This window comes from Cyanistes caeruleus, chromosome Z, assembly GCF_971803275.1.
Source record: "Cyanistes caeruleus chromosome Z, bCyaCae1.hap1.1, whole genome shotgun sequence".
In the NCBI taxonomy this organism is placed as follows: domain Eukaryota; kingdom Metazoa; phylum Chordata; class Aves; order Passeriformes; family Paridae; genus Cyanistes; species Cyanistes caeruleus.
This window is the reverse complement of record NC_141732.1, coordinates 60234051-60247207: the sequence shown is the minus strand read 5'-3', so window position 1 is coordinate 60247207 and position 13157 is coordinate 60234051. Positions and strand designations below refer to the sequence as shown.

The following is a 13157-nucleotide window of genomic DNA, read 5'->3' as shown; positions in this document are numbered from 1 at the left end:
ACACTTTGAAGAGAGAACTTTCTAGTCCCACCATGCATTCCTTCTATTTCTATCAGTCTTTTTGCCACTTACAGAGGATGGAGAGATATAGGAGCCTCTGAGAGCTTCCTGTAAGGAGACTTCAGGGAGTTGCCTGTAGTGGTAGGGTAAGACCACCACCTGGTCTTATAATTAACCATCTGGTTAATTATAGACACTGTTATGAGAGGAGTAGTAAGAAGATTGTTTAAGGCACTAAGAAGCTAAGGAAAATTTGCTTTGGCATTTTTGCCTGGGTGTTTGGCCTGAAACTTAGAGGAGCAGTAAGCTCAGATTGAATGTCTAGTGAATGTAGATTTAAATGCCAAGAACAGTTTTCCTCTCCCAAGAAAGGGAAAACATCAGCAGATGTGTCTGGAATCTTGAAAAATCCATTGGCTAGAGAACAGGGAAGGTGTAAAAGAGAAACACAAAGAATGTTTACCATGTCATTGAGACAGAGGTTATCCAAGAACTTTGGCCAAGATAAAACCAGTATTGTAAGGCAGTTTCCAATGACTGTGCTACCAAAGCATCTGGGGAATAAGATTATGCAGAGGCATATGGCTTTGATTATTAAACTAGTTTTAGTTTCACAAGATGAAGCTAGGATGAAAGACCAGATGTTTGCCTAAGGAGTAGTGACTATTTTCAGAATCAGATTAGTTATACATAGTCAACAGGCAAATGCCAAAATGTATTTATTCGTATAAGAATTGTTACAGTAGTCAAATTATACCTATTTTGAACATTCCTTTCTTTAACACAGAAAAATTAAAAGCTTTACAGAAAATAACTGAATTTGCTGGCTTTTGATGTTTTGTGGTGTATCATTTTCCTACAATAGTATTTTTTCATGGGGTTGTCACATTTTCAAGGTAGCTTTGTGTTACTTATCACTTATCAGGTGACCCATAGAAGATTTTCTATTTCTTCCTTTGTGCTGTCTTTTTATTTTGTTTTGTTCTTAAAGCTACAAAAGACCATGGTGGCAAGATGGTAATGGTAATGCCTCTTGCTTTCATTTTCTTATCCTTGCTAATATTGCAGGGGTCAGGTTTACAATGAAGCTCAAACCCAAACCACTGTCATATCTGTCCTTGACGTCATGTTATTTGTTTAATTGCCTACAGCAGCACAGGGCAATTCCATTCATTCTCAGTTCCATTCAAGCCTCTTCCTTTAAATGAGGCCTGTTCACATTCTTGAGTGAAGTATTACTGGAATGCACTGTGGGTATTATCAGCTTGGTCATAGAAAGAAAATTCAAATTTTCAGTCAAATCTGTGTAAATTTTTATTTGTACTTTACTAGTAGTGGGGGTGGGGGGTTGATTCAAAATAGTAAGGGGTAATTAGATAGATTTCCACAGGTGTATTACTTGATTACCACCTTCTCTTCCTATAATATATTTGATACGTTGCAAATATAATGAAAACCTGAAAATTTTGATAAGCACCTTTGTTGTTTTTTCAGACACACAAATATTTCAATTACTTTATTTACATGTAATTCTGCATGTGAATTGCCGATTGCATGCTGATTTACAGTAAATAAAGGTAAATAGGGTCACAGAGTTGTGGTTATACATCACAGTGGTACTGTTCTTGCATGGTTTTTATCTTGCATGACAATGGGATATGTTTGTATTACATGTATAACATGTCTTGTGGTTTATGCATGCTGCACTAATCTCTGTGTTAAATCTGTCCCCTCTTTATTCAGAGCATGCTGTCTCGGTCCTTTAATTCCAATTATGCTGCAGTTAGCAGCTTTCACTATGGCAGCTCTAGGGATCTGCATGGCAGCCAGGGTAGTGTTGCCTTGAGTGTTGCAGACGGAAGAGGTTCTGGTGTGCACATTGTTCGAGTGAGTACATACAGGAAGCTATTGCAATATATAGAGGGGGAAAGAATAAACTGTAAGGGGGTCCTTAAATTGATAGAGTTATCCTTTAACATATGCATAATGTTTTAGTAAAAAGAATATAATTTATTTGCTGAAATTTTTTTTAGGCATTAAATATTTTGCCTTCACTTCATTTGCTGTAAACTTACTGCAGAGCCTTTCAGTTTAATGTCATGAAGCTGAGTTCTCTAACCGGCTTTGCAGATGGTTGAACATACGTGAAACTGTCTGGTTTCATTGTACTTTTGTGATCAAAATATTACTGTTCTGAATTTAACCTAGGCTGATAAGGTTTGAGCAAAATCTTACTACTCTTCTTCCTTCCCCAAAACAAATTCTGATGATATAACCTTTACTGTAAGATACTGTAGGCATTCAAGAAAATTCATAGTCAGAAAATATGAAGAAATGAGTTTTTAAATGAGCACCCTAAGAGATGTTGTAGCATCAATAGTGAGCAGGATAAAGTCAGCAGAAGACTTCCTTGAATCCTTGAATAGCTAGTCCCTGGGATTTGTTAATTAATTTGCTGCTGATAAAAAGACACCTCTACAGTTACAAAATTTATGAGTGCCCATCAATATTTTCTGGGTGTATGATGTCCTGGTTAGTGAGATTTTCTGCATAAATCATGTCCTAGTTAATAAAAAAAGATAAAAAAGGATAAAACCCTTGAAATGTTTTGTCATGATCTTCTTTTGAGATTTTTTTAGTTTTAATTGTATGAAGACAGTTGTCTTTACTGCTTCATTCTGTTTAAAGCATCCCCAGGCTTCTGCTCCAGGAGACCAATGCCAGGATGAGGTATTCATTTCGGGACAGCAGAATTACTCATCTGCCACACTTAGTCTCAAAGATGTTCCTCCAGACAGCATCAAAAAACCAGCTGTGCAGGTAATTATTTGCATGACAACATGGTTAGGGCATTATTTGCTATTATTCGTAAGGCTGTATTTTTTATTAGCAGTAGAAACTTACGTTGGGATAGCAGCTGGAAATCGGGCTTCTTTAAAATGTAATACACAGGCTTCAAAGCTGGCATAAATGAAACAGCATCCTCTTTTTGGAAGACAAAACAGTTGACCATATGAAGAAAGATAGTTCTTATTTTAATTCAGCAGGTGCTTTGAAAGAAGAAATTTGCAGCCGAACATGTACTTGCAAGTGAAAATCAAGTATGGTAGATGATTTCATAAAAGTAATATGAAACTGATTAAACCTTTTAAAGAACAAACTTGAAATCTGTTGTGATGAAATTGTGATGATAAGCCAGAAACAGTAGGAGACATTCTGTATTCATCTCTTAGCACCGTCTCTGGAGGCGGGTCTTACTGCCATGAAACTAAATGGATTCTTGTAAATAATTATGACTAAGAAGCTGATTTTATTCTTACACCTTTAGTAATTTCAGTTGCATTTCTACAGACAGTGGGTATTGCAGAGCTTGCATAGCTGTGGATACATTTTACCTATGTAAACTCTACCTCTGGCAGCAAAAACAATTTTCCTGTCATACTTCAAATTTTTAGAAACAGCAATGGAAAATTGTGTAAATTAAATACATAAGATCTGCACATAATCTGAAAATGCATTATATGCACACATTATAATTTCTCAGAATCAGTCTGACATAACAGAGCAGATTCTGCTATGTGTCCATTCTCACAGCATGGTTACAGGTTAAAATTTGCATACTTCAGTTACTTGTAGTACTGAGAGAGTATTTTAATGTCCTTGTATCCCGTAAGTAATGTGATAATGATGGCAGGCCAGGCCAATCTGTAACTCGAGCATATAGCATTTTTGCTATCATCGTACAGATTAATCAACGACTAATTAGGGTGTATAAGAGCATGAGATGTATTGGCAAGGGGGCAAAAAGGCTGCCCATCTCAACACAGCTTCACTAAGGACATGTTGCCAACATCATTCCTGGTGAAATGCTTGGAATGCGCTGTATGTCTTGACAGTTGTGTACCTCACTGCCGCTTGTCATCATTATATCTATCAGCCAATTACATATGCATTAACAAAAGAGTAACATTTGTTGTAAATACTACAAGTTTGATATTAAAATCTTGAGCTTGGATGTGAGCTTGCTCAGGAAGTTTTCTTGTGAAGTGGTCACCATAAGATGCTTGGGGAGCATGTGGTCTGCCATCTGGGGGTTGGGGAGAGGGTTTTGTTATATGATCTATTGGAAATCGTTACAAAAATCTCAGAATTTTTTGAGCGAAAAGCACAGACTATAATGGTATGAATCAAGTGCCAATACCATCAGTTGCACTGCTAGAAAATAATGTTTGGGAAAACTCAGTGAGAAAACAAGTGCTAAAAGCAATGGCTATATAATTTTGCTAAGAAATTAGCACTCAAAGTAAGTTTTTCACAGTTTCTAAGATTTGTTTGTTTGTTTTTCACAGTGTTCAGTAGATCAGAGCTGATAACTATAAGCAAAATGGATATAATTGTACATGTTCCAGAAGAGTAGTAATAAGTAATTTAGTAATGTTGCTGAATATTAAGAACAGTCAAATATGAGGAGTATTGAATTAATAAAGCAAGAATTGAGGATTGCTGCTTATAAAATATATGACCCTGAGTATGCATATTTTTTTCAGATGCCTTTAACAAATGGACAAATGTGCCAGCCTCAGAGACTTCCAGCAAACTATAGCCAAGTCCATCATCTCCCTCCTCAATCAACAGTCGCAAGACATCCATCTAGAGAGCAATTAATTGATTACCTGATGTTGAAAGTTGCCCACCAACCTCCCTATACCCAGTCCCAGTGCTCTCCCAGACAAAGCCATGAGTTGGCAAAGCAAGAGGTAAGAGTAAAATCTGTCTGACAGATACAACATCTGTCAGAGACAATTAATTGTTACATTGTTTTCATTTACTATAATTTCTCTGTAGATGGTGACAGAAAAAATATAGGGATTTATCTCTAGCAAAGGATAAATCTTGTTATGATCTCAGAGCAATTCTACTCCTCAAATCACAGCTTCCTTCCAGTTTTGAGAGAAATGTGTTAGAATTTTAATTGAGCATACCAGAATCCTTAACTTACATCTTTTTACTGAGCTAAAAATTAATTTCTCAACTAAATTAATTTATTTATCTCAACCTTCATTATTTAGCTAGTAACTGAAAAAAATGCAAAGTCATAGTACAACTTGCAGTACTTTGCATCTGGAATGGTTAAAAGACCTGCAAGTGCAGAAATGTGTATCCATAAGCAAAAATCCATAAAAATGTTTGAGCAATCTGATGCATGCGTGATAATTATCAGTTTTATTTAGGATAGACAGATGTGTATATAAGTTCTTATACCATTTAATGACTCTGTCATTGTGACAGCATTCTTTCCATGTTGTTTGAGTTTCTTGAGAAAATCCTTATAACTACATTTTCGTTCTGTGCTAGAATGAGAATGTCCACTTCCTGCATAAAGTAAGTTTTTTATTCAACTCTTCTAGCAAGAGAAAGAGGACAGAGTCTTGCCTGTGTAGAATTTGCAGTGAAAGTAGGAATGAGGTTTGATTTTCAAAATTTAGGTAGAGGTAGCAAAGAAATAGGAGGAACAGATTCTTTTACATCAGCATACATATTTGCTGGAGGCATTAATGTAACATGCATAATATCAAAACACCTCTGAATTTAAAGCCCATGTGAATTATGATTATAGTAATAGTGGTATTGGGGTAAAACTTAGGTACATTGATAAATAATGTTGTATTGCAATCTTGTTCTGCATTAATATTATGAGATATAATATTCTCTTGACCTGCTTTTTTTTTTTTTTTCATTTTAAAACTTTTATTCACCTGAATTCCTTAGTAATAATTTCATTACAGTAGCTTTGAATGTAGATTTTCAGCCAATTCATCTAACTTTGCTTGCAATTACTTAGATTCGAGTGAGAGTTGACAAGGATCCGGAACTTGGATTTAGTATATCAGGAGGAGTTGGAGGTAGAGGAAATCCATTCAGACCAGAAGATGATGTAAGTATTCCATACTAATGCTTCTTGAAAGCCATCTTGTTCTGTAATGTTTCTCATGTTCAGCAATGGGAGAAAAGAAAGTATATCTATTACCTAAATCACTCCACTCCAGGACTGGAAGGAAGAAAGTTGTACAAATGATGTGGAAAATCAAGGTTGTAGGTGGTCACAATGGTTGCAAGACAATATAGACGATTATTCCAGGTTTTTCCACAGTTCTGGTTACCAGTTAGCAGATTTGAGATAGTGAATTGTGGAGTGTACAGTTAATAATCTTTTTACAAAAGAGACAGTGATTTAGCCTACAGCTCTGTTTCTGGTGGTTGATTATTAATCTTGACATATACATCTGCCAAATTAAACCAAGGTGGATTACAATTTGCCCTTCAGTAACCCTTTAAAGGTAATTCTGGATTTTTAATCTTAGAAAAGGAAGGCAGTCTCAAAAGCCAGAGACCTGTAGAATAGTATTGCATTACTTTCTACTTAGGATGGAAAATTGAAAAAATGTTTTGAATTCCATCTATTTGATGCTTTCCTATTAATCATAAATAAGTTGTCAAAAATATTTCCACATCTGTTTTTCTAGGGCATATTTGTAACCAGAGTGCAGCCAGACGGACCAGCATCTAAGCTGTTACAGCCAGGGGATAAAATAATTCAGGTATTGTAATGACTTAATTAACTAGCCTGTGTAATATATGGGTTTATTTTCAGTTTGCACCTAGGAGCAGAATGTTTAATTTTTAGATATATTACCTATCTTTTCCTGATTTATTCTTATATTCTGGGATGAAGCTCTTCATTTTCTGCCACCTAACATGCCAATAAGTAACTCAGTCTGAAGCACAGTAGATAATTTATTCAAATTTGGAACATTTTTCACACTTCTAAAGAAAAAAAAAAGTGATAGAAGATGTCATTTGAGATAGAATCACGAGTGTTTTGTTAGGCTATGCTGTCATTCAGTTATTGCATTTGTGGTCATTCACATGCAGTTTTGTGAACTATGTCTTGTCTGAACACCAGCAGCTGCCCCTGACAGCCGCTCTCCAGGGTTGCACTATCCAGTTACATCCCTCTCCATGCTGCGGCTCCCGCCAGCCTTTGCTGCCTCTCCCCCACTGGCAGGCCAGACATGCACGACAACTGGCCAGAGCTGCCCCTTAGCTGGTGGTGTCTGGCTGCAGCACACACCTCCTGGCTGCCCATCTGCTGCTGGCCAGCCAGGTCAGGCATTTCAGGAGCTATGGCTTCTGAACTGAAAGCTGTGTTGTTCCTTCCTCTAGGAAGTCTTGCCTATCAGACCTTTTCTGTTTCAAATTTGTTTGAAATTGTCTAATGAGCTATGATAAGCTATTGGGGGAGGAATCAGGGAAATGAGCAGTATGTTCATAGTGTCTTACTTTCTTAACCAAAATGGGCTAGTGGGACATTTGAACATTGTTCTAGCTACTTTTAAATTGCAGAGCTTGTTAAAAATAATTATTTACCACACCATGAAAATGTTGATGGAGTTGACTCTGCTGCATTTCAGTTTTCTAAAAACGGAACAAACAAAAAGCCCAAAACCAACCCCCCCACCCCCACGAGTATCTCAATTATTAAACCACAACATCCTGTGAACAATATTCTAAAACAAAGCCAAATAGAAAACTCAGCCTAATTCTTCAAATGAAAGATAAAGCTAAAAGGCACACAAGAAAACTGAACTAAGTTGTACCAACTAAAAGATGGCTTGTTCTTGAGCACAATAAATCTGTGCTTGTTTCTCCTCACTGGGGTGAGAGAGGTCTTAGTTCTCTTACTGGTACGGTGGTAACCCAAGACCAGGGTTACCAACACATACAGGAACGGGAAGTATGTTAAACCTTTGAAAAAACTGTTAGCTCATTTATTACATATTTGTAAAGTTTAACATACCTGAAAGGTAACTTCTGTTTTAGTGGTTTATTCCTGTCTTTATAAATGCCATGCATACAAATCAAATTCCTTAATGAAGATTTTTTTTTTTTGTGTTGGGACTGCTTGGGTTTTGCTTATTGTTTAATAAGGAATTCAGTTTGAAAAAGAGGTCAAGGACAAGTTGAATTTCCATGCTTAGACGATAAGAAACCACTTTATTTCTCATAACAAAGAGTATTTTTTTTTTTATGTAACAGCACATTCTTTTTTTGCTGTGATAATCCCAGTGATGATGTAATGACAGTCTCATTCTGTCATGTAGCCACTCAGACTTCTGTGGATTTTTTAAATGAATACAATCTCTTCCAAAATGCCTTTGCTATGCTTGATTTTGCAATGTTCTCTGTAAAACATTCAGTAGGCATGCATATTCTAATGCATGTCTAATACATATGTCTAATAAAAATACATGACTAGTGACTAGATAATTTAAAGTAAGACTTAAAACTAGGCTAAGACATTCTGTACAAATTATGATTTGGAAGGGCTGTTGGCACTTTTGCTCTCTGAACAGTCTACATAAATCTTCTGCAACTCTAGAAAGATTTGAAAATGCCTGGTTTTTAACCAAGGATTCAGGTAACAACAGCAAGTGTTCAGGGATGGAATAAGAACTGTAACTTTTAAAATATCACAGCTAAGGCACAGACAGCACATCCAGTTCTCTGTCACCACATAAGTGGCTCAGGGAAAAAGGTGGCATGCACAGCTGTAAGCTGTAACACTTTAAATGGACAAATTTGTCTTTCTACAATGTTTGGCTGACCCAGGTTGAGCATGATCTTGCACTAGTACACTGTGAGAAGTTGAGCCATAGCCATGTTTTCCCTGTCTTTTGCAGGCCACCTGGGCCTGTCTCTGTTTGCCAAGATGAACTTGTCCAACAATAACAATATTGTTTAGAGTCACACACAAATACAAGTTGGGGTTTATCTCAGAGTCTAACACAAAGAAGTGGCTCTCAGTGCCATTAATGTTTTTGTCACAGGACTCAATAGTTTTCATGTATCACAGATGCCATATCTAATATTCTGAAAATTAAAATAGGATATGTAATTTGTAGTACATTTGGGTTTCTTAGTGTGGCTGTAGTATGGCTGATGAATTAGATGTCTGATGTTAATAACTTAAAGTTCAGTTTTCTTTGGATTGTTTGCAGTATTCTTCCAAGGCTGATATGATAGTTTGGTTTTTTGTAGCATGCAGGTACAAATTCAAGTAATCTGCGGTGTTTTATTCTCCACGTTCATATAGAAACCCTAAGGCTTAAATAAACCTACATGAAATAATGAAACATCTTTTACTTAACACGGAATAAAAGACTGTCATTTTGAATTTTAACTATCTCTTTTTAGGCTAATGGATACAGCTTCATCAATATTGATCATGGACAAGCAGTATCATTGCTAAAGACTTTTCAGAACGCAGTGGAACTCATCATTGTGCGAGAAGTTTCTTCATAAGTACTGTGGATTGTGGGGATAAACCAACAGAATTCATTGAAGGACTATGGGGAAACTGAATATTTTGCATATTTTTATACATTAAAAGAACTCAAAAATAATTATGATCAAAATTTGTACAGGAAATACTGAACTTGTGGTTAAAGGGGGAAAAACCACTGTAGAGAACATACAGGAAATAATTTTGGAAATGCGTATGGTGAATAAACTTGTTTTTAAGCATTATAGCAACTTAAGGATCACTCCTCCAAGAACAAACCTGTGTTGTTTTTTTTGTACAGATGGTAGGTTTATTTTTGGATAATTCATACACATTACTAAACTTTGTGCAAGGCTTTGTGAAGCCTCAGTTGTAGCCAATGGACAGATGGCAGGGCTGTCTGTCCTGTAGCTGTTTATTGCCTTTATTTTTATTCACCAGATATTAATGTGTTACGCTGAACCACTTCTGTAGATACGAACGGGGATATGAAGTGTTGGCTTTGCTATGTGCACATTGTATAGATGAATGGGTAGATGGAAGGTGGTGCTGGTTGGACAGAATAAAGGTCAGGTGAAACAATTATCTGCTATCTAAATCTGGAATCAGGAGAGAAGAAAAAGTGTTTAGTTCTGGAGTGTACGTCTACCAATAGAAAATGCAATAAAAGCTTACGGTGTTTTTTTTTAGGAAGACTGTAACTACAAATTTGTGATATTATACAGGATTTGTTCTTAATGTAGTCATGGAATATTCATTCGCCACATGTGATTCATGTTTAGTTGTTTTCTTTCATACATAATTTTTTCAGCTGTACTGTGGAATTGTGCCCAGAGATTTTTCTCTGCTATGGAAATCCCCAATTTTGTGGAAATGGTGATAATTTTATCTTTATAAAAAATACTCAATTTTAAGCTGACAGATTTTAAAAATGAAACTGAAATGGCCAGTTTTTAAGATTGTTGCCTGTAATATATATTTAAACACACACAAGTGATGCAGGAAAGGTTATGAAAGACATCTTGATTTTGTTTGGCCTTTGCATTGCCTTGTTAATCAAAAAGGAAACCATACGCATGGAGCTAGGTAACCAAAGCAAGTTTGTGAAACTTTGAGCAGTGATGGAGAATTGCTGTGGTGAGATGGAGAGCAAAGGGAGGGTGTACTTAAAACCCACCAGTTCGTAATGAGGTTTCTTAAAGGGCTGTTCTACAGGTAACATTAAATGTGAACTAGACACTTCAGAGTCATTAAAGGGTTTCTAATTACATTAATGTAATAGTGATTTACCACAGGCTGCCTTTGTTCCTTATTACTGTATGAAAGGTTCAATTATGTTTCTATTAATTTTGTTTACCAGAAACGTTATCTTTCTCCTTTGTAATTGAATAGAGACTGCGTACTCTGCAGTGATAATTCATACACGGTTGTTATGGACCAGGGAAAAGTGCCATAGAAGACCGATAACTGTTTTTAATCAGGGCTAATAATTAGCCTGTCATTGGAGCAATATTCAATTATTGCAGTTCATTTTTAATTATGTACAAGTTGGTAGTTTGAGACAGGTATAAGCGCTTTTTTCAACCCAAAAAGTAAATGCTTTTAAGAAAGCAAGCAAAAACACCAGCTTCCTATAGTTTTGGAACAATGAGCTGGAAGAGAAAGGAATTATACATAGCTAGCAGTAATAAACAGGCAGTACTTTTTCAATAAGTGAACTCCAATATTATTGCACTTCTTTCAAAGATGTTAACTATTGCTTATTGTACTGTGTATAGTTCTAATAATTTTAATTGAAACCCTTTAACAACTCTTTGTATATTTTAATTCTTTTTAGTTGATTTTCAGTAATATTTACATAGAAAATGTTTTTTTGGATATATTAGCAGAAATGTGCTGTATTTTGATAAAATTCACTTATTTTCTGTGTGCTGTTAATCTTAAAGAATGAGAAACATAGCTATATAATGGCAGGCTTCAGTGTTTAGTTGTTATTTAGTTTCTATTTTTTTATTGAAAATGCAAAAGGTTCACATCACATGTTCGTTACTTTTAATCATGTTATTTTTATCACACACTGCCTTTTAATGGGGATACATACAGACAAGTCCTAAATGACCTTCGTCTTCTACAAAACCTGTATCTTTGAGAAGGGAAAAGTCCAAAAAGCAGAACTGATTCTTTACTGATCTTGGACTGACTTTGTATACATTTTGCAGTACATTTAAATATATCACTGAGAAATTATACTGTATTGTATTTTGCTTTAATGGTAACAGAAGTTTTAAATGTTGTTGTGTCACTTAATTTTCAGATTTATGTATCACAGATAAATTCTACCAAAAACTGTTCAGCTGGTAGAACTATATAAGTAGAGATTTATAGCAAGAAGCTTAGTACTTCTTGTGGAAATACTTGGCCAAAGCTTGTCTTCCGTCAGTTAGCAAATTAATCGTCTAATAAAACATGGATTATGCTGATTTTACTCACTAAATGTTTGAGTTTTCAGTGAATTGAAATGTGTTTGTTGTGTCAGTGTGTGAAGGTAAACATGTCAGACTAAGTAATTTGTGGGGAGTGGGAGAAAGATGTCTCCTGAACTAGTCCAGCCAGGATTCAAAGGAGGAGAGACAATATCAGCACTTTTCATTTTGAATGCATTGTATACTACATTTTGAATAGAATAAAATCCATCAGCAGCCTGAGTTATTCAGCATGGCAGTGAATTGATGCAAACTGTGTTAATTCTTTCTATTCTTAATAGTTCATTAAAGAATCAGTTCAACTGATGTAATGAAAAGATTAAGTCTCCCACGTATTTATTATGTAAATATTTTTTTAGTTTTACTTTTTTGGATGAGTTAAAAAAAAAAGTGTATATACTTGAAAGCATTCTATGAACACAAACATAGCAATAAGCAACACACAGAATCAAACATTCATTACTATTTTGGTTTTGATTAGAAATACTCCCCTGTCAACAGCTATGTAATGTTTCTATTGATCAGCATTTATTCAACATTCCAAATTTTTGTATATAATAAGACTGTTTCTGAGGTAACACATGGAGAATAGATAATAAACTAATGCTCTTTAAAGCTGTGTGAAATTGACTTATTTAAGTTTTAGGAAATTCTCCATAATGCTATTTAATTCATCTACAGTTTCTGTAGACCTCAGTACTCAATCAATGTACATTAGTAAAGTTTTATTTGTGTTCCTGTCTCTGTGTTTCTCAATGGCCACAAGTCTGCTCTAAGTGATTTCATTGCAAGTCTAGGTTCTTCACAACAAAGAAGTGGTTATAAAAACACTTTATAAAAACCCACATGTTGTGGGTTGACCCTGTCTTGATGCCAGGTGCCCACCAAGCTTTTCTATCACTTCCCCTTTCCCAGCTGCACAGGAGAGAAAATAAGATGGAAAATAGCTTGCAGGTTTAAATAAGGCAGTTTACTAAAGCAAAACGCAAAGTTTACATACTTTTTATACAGGTTTTTTGGGTTTTTTTTTTTTATACAGGCAAAGTGAAAATAAATAATTTTATTTTCTACTTCTTAGCAAGTGATGTCCAGCTATTTCCAGGAAGCAGGACATCATCATGGGTACAGACAGTGGTTGTACCAGAAGGCAAACACTGTAAAAGACAAATGCCCCACCTTCATCCTCCTCTTCTTAGCTTTTCTATCTGAGCTGACAACACCTGGTGTGAAACACCCCTTTGGTCTGTTTGGGTCAGCTGGCCTATTTGTGCACCTTCCAAGATCTTGCTCACCCCCAGCCTACTGATGGGGGGGCAGGATATTGGGAAGAT

General features: G+C 35.6%; 1 protein-coding gene across 13 annotated transcripts in view; it reads left to right on the top strand.

Moving 5' to 3' along the window:
* The window catches only part of ERBIN (erbb2 interacting protein), a 116320-nt gene extending 103879 nt beyond the window's left edge, over positions 1 to 12441 (top strand). For 9 of the 13 annotated variants that reach the window (XM_086867008.1, XM_023943802.2, XM_023943801.2 and 6 more), the window contains 6 exons: positions 1744 to 1887; positions 2689 to 2820; positions 4548 to 4757; positions 5843 to 5935; positions 6525 to 6599; positions 9256 to 12441. In XM_086867008.1, coding sequence (XP_086723134.1) covers positions 1744 to 1887; positions 2689 to 2820; positions 4548 to 4757; positions 5843 to 5935; positions 6525 to 6599; positions 9256 to 9363 — 762 coding nt within the window. In that variant the 3' untranslated portion in view covers positions 9364 to 12441. The remainder of the gene's footprint in view (positions 1 to 1743; positions 1888 to 2688; positions 2821 to 4547; positions 4758 to 5842; positions 5936 to 6524; positions 6600 to 9255) is intronic. The other 4 variants (XM_086867012.1, XM_023943800.2, XM_023943799.2 and 1 more) reach the window with 1 other exon arrangement.
* Positions 12442 to 13157: the final 716 nt, after the last annotated feature.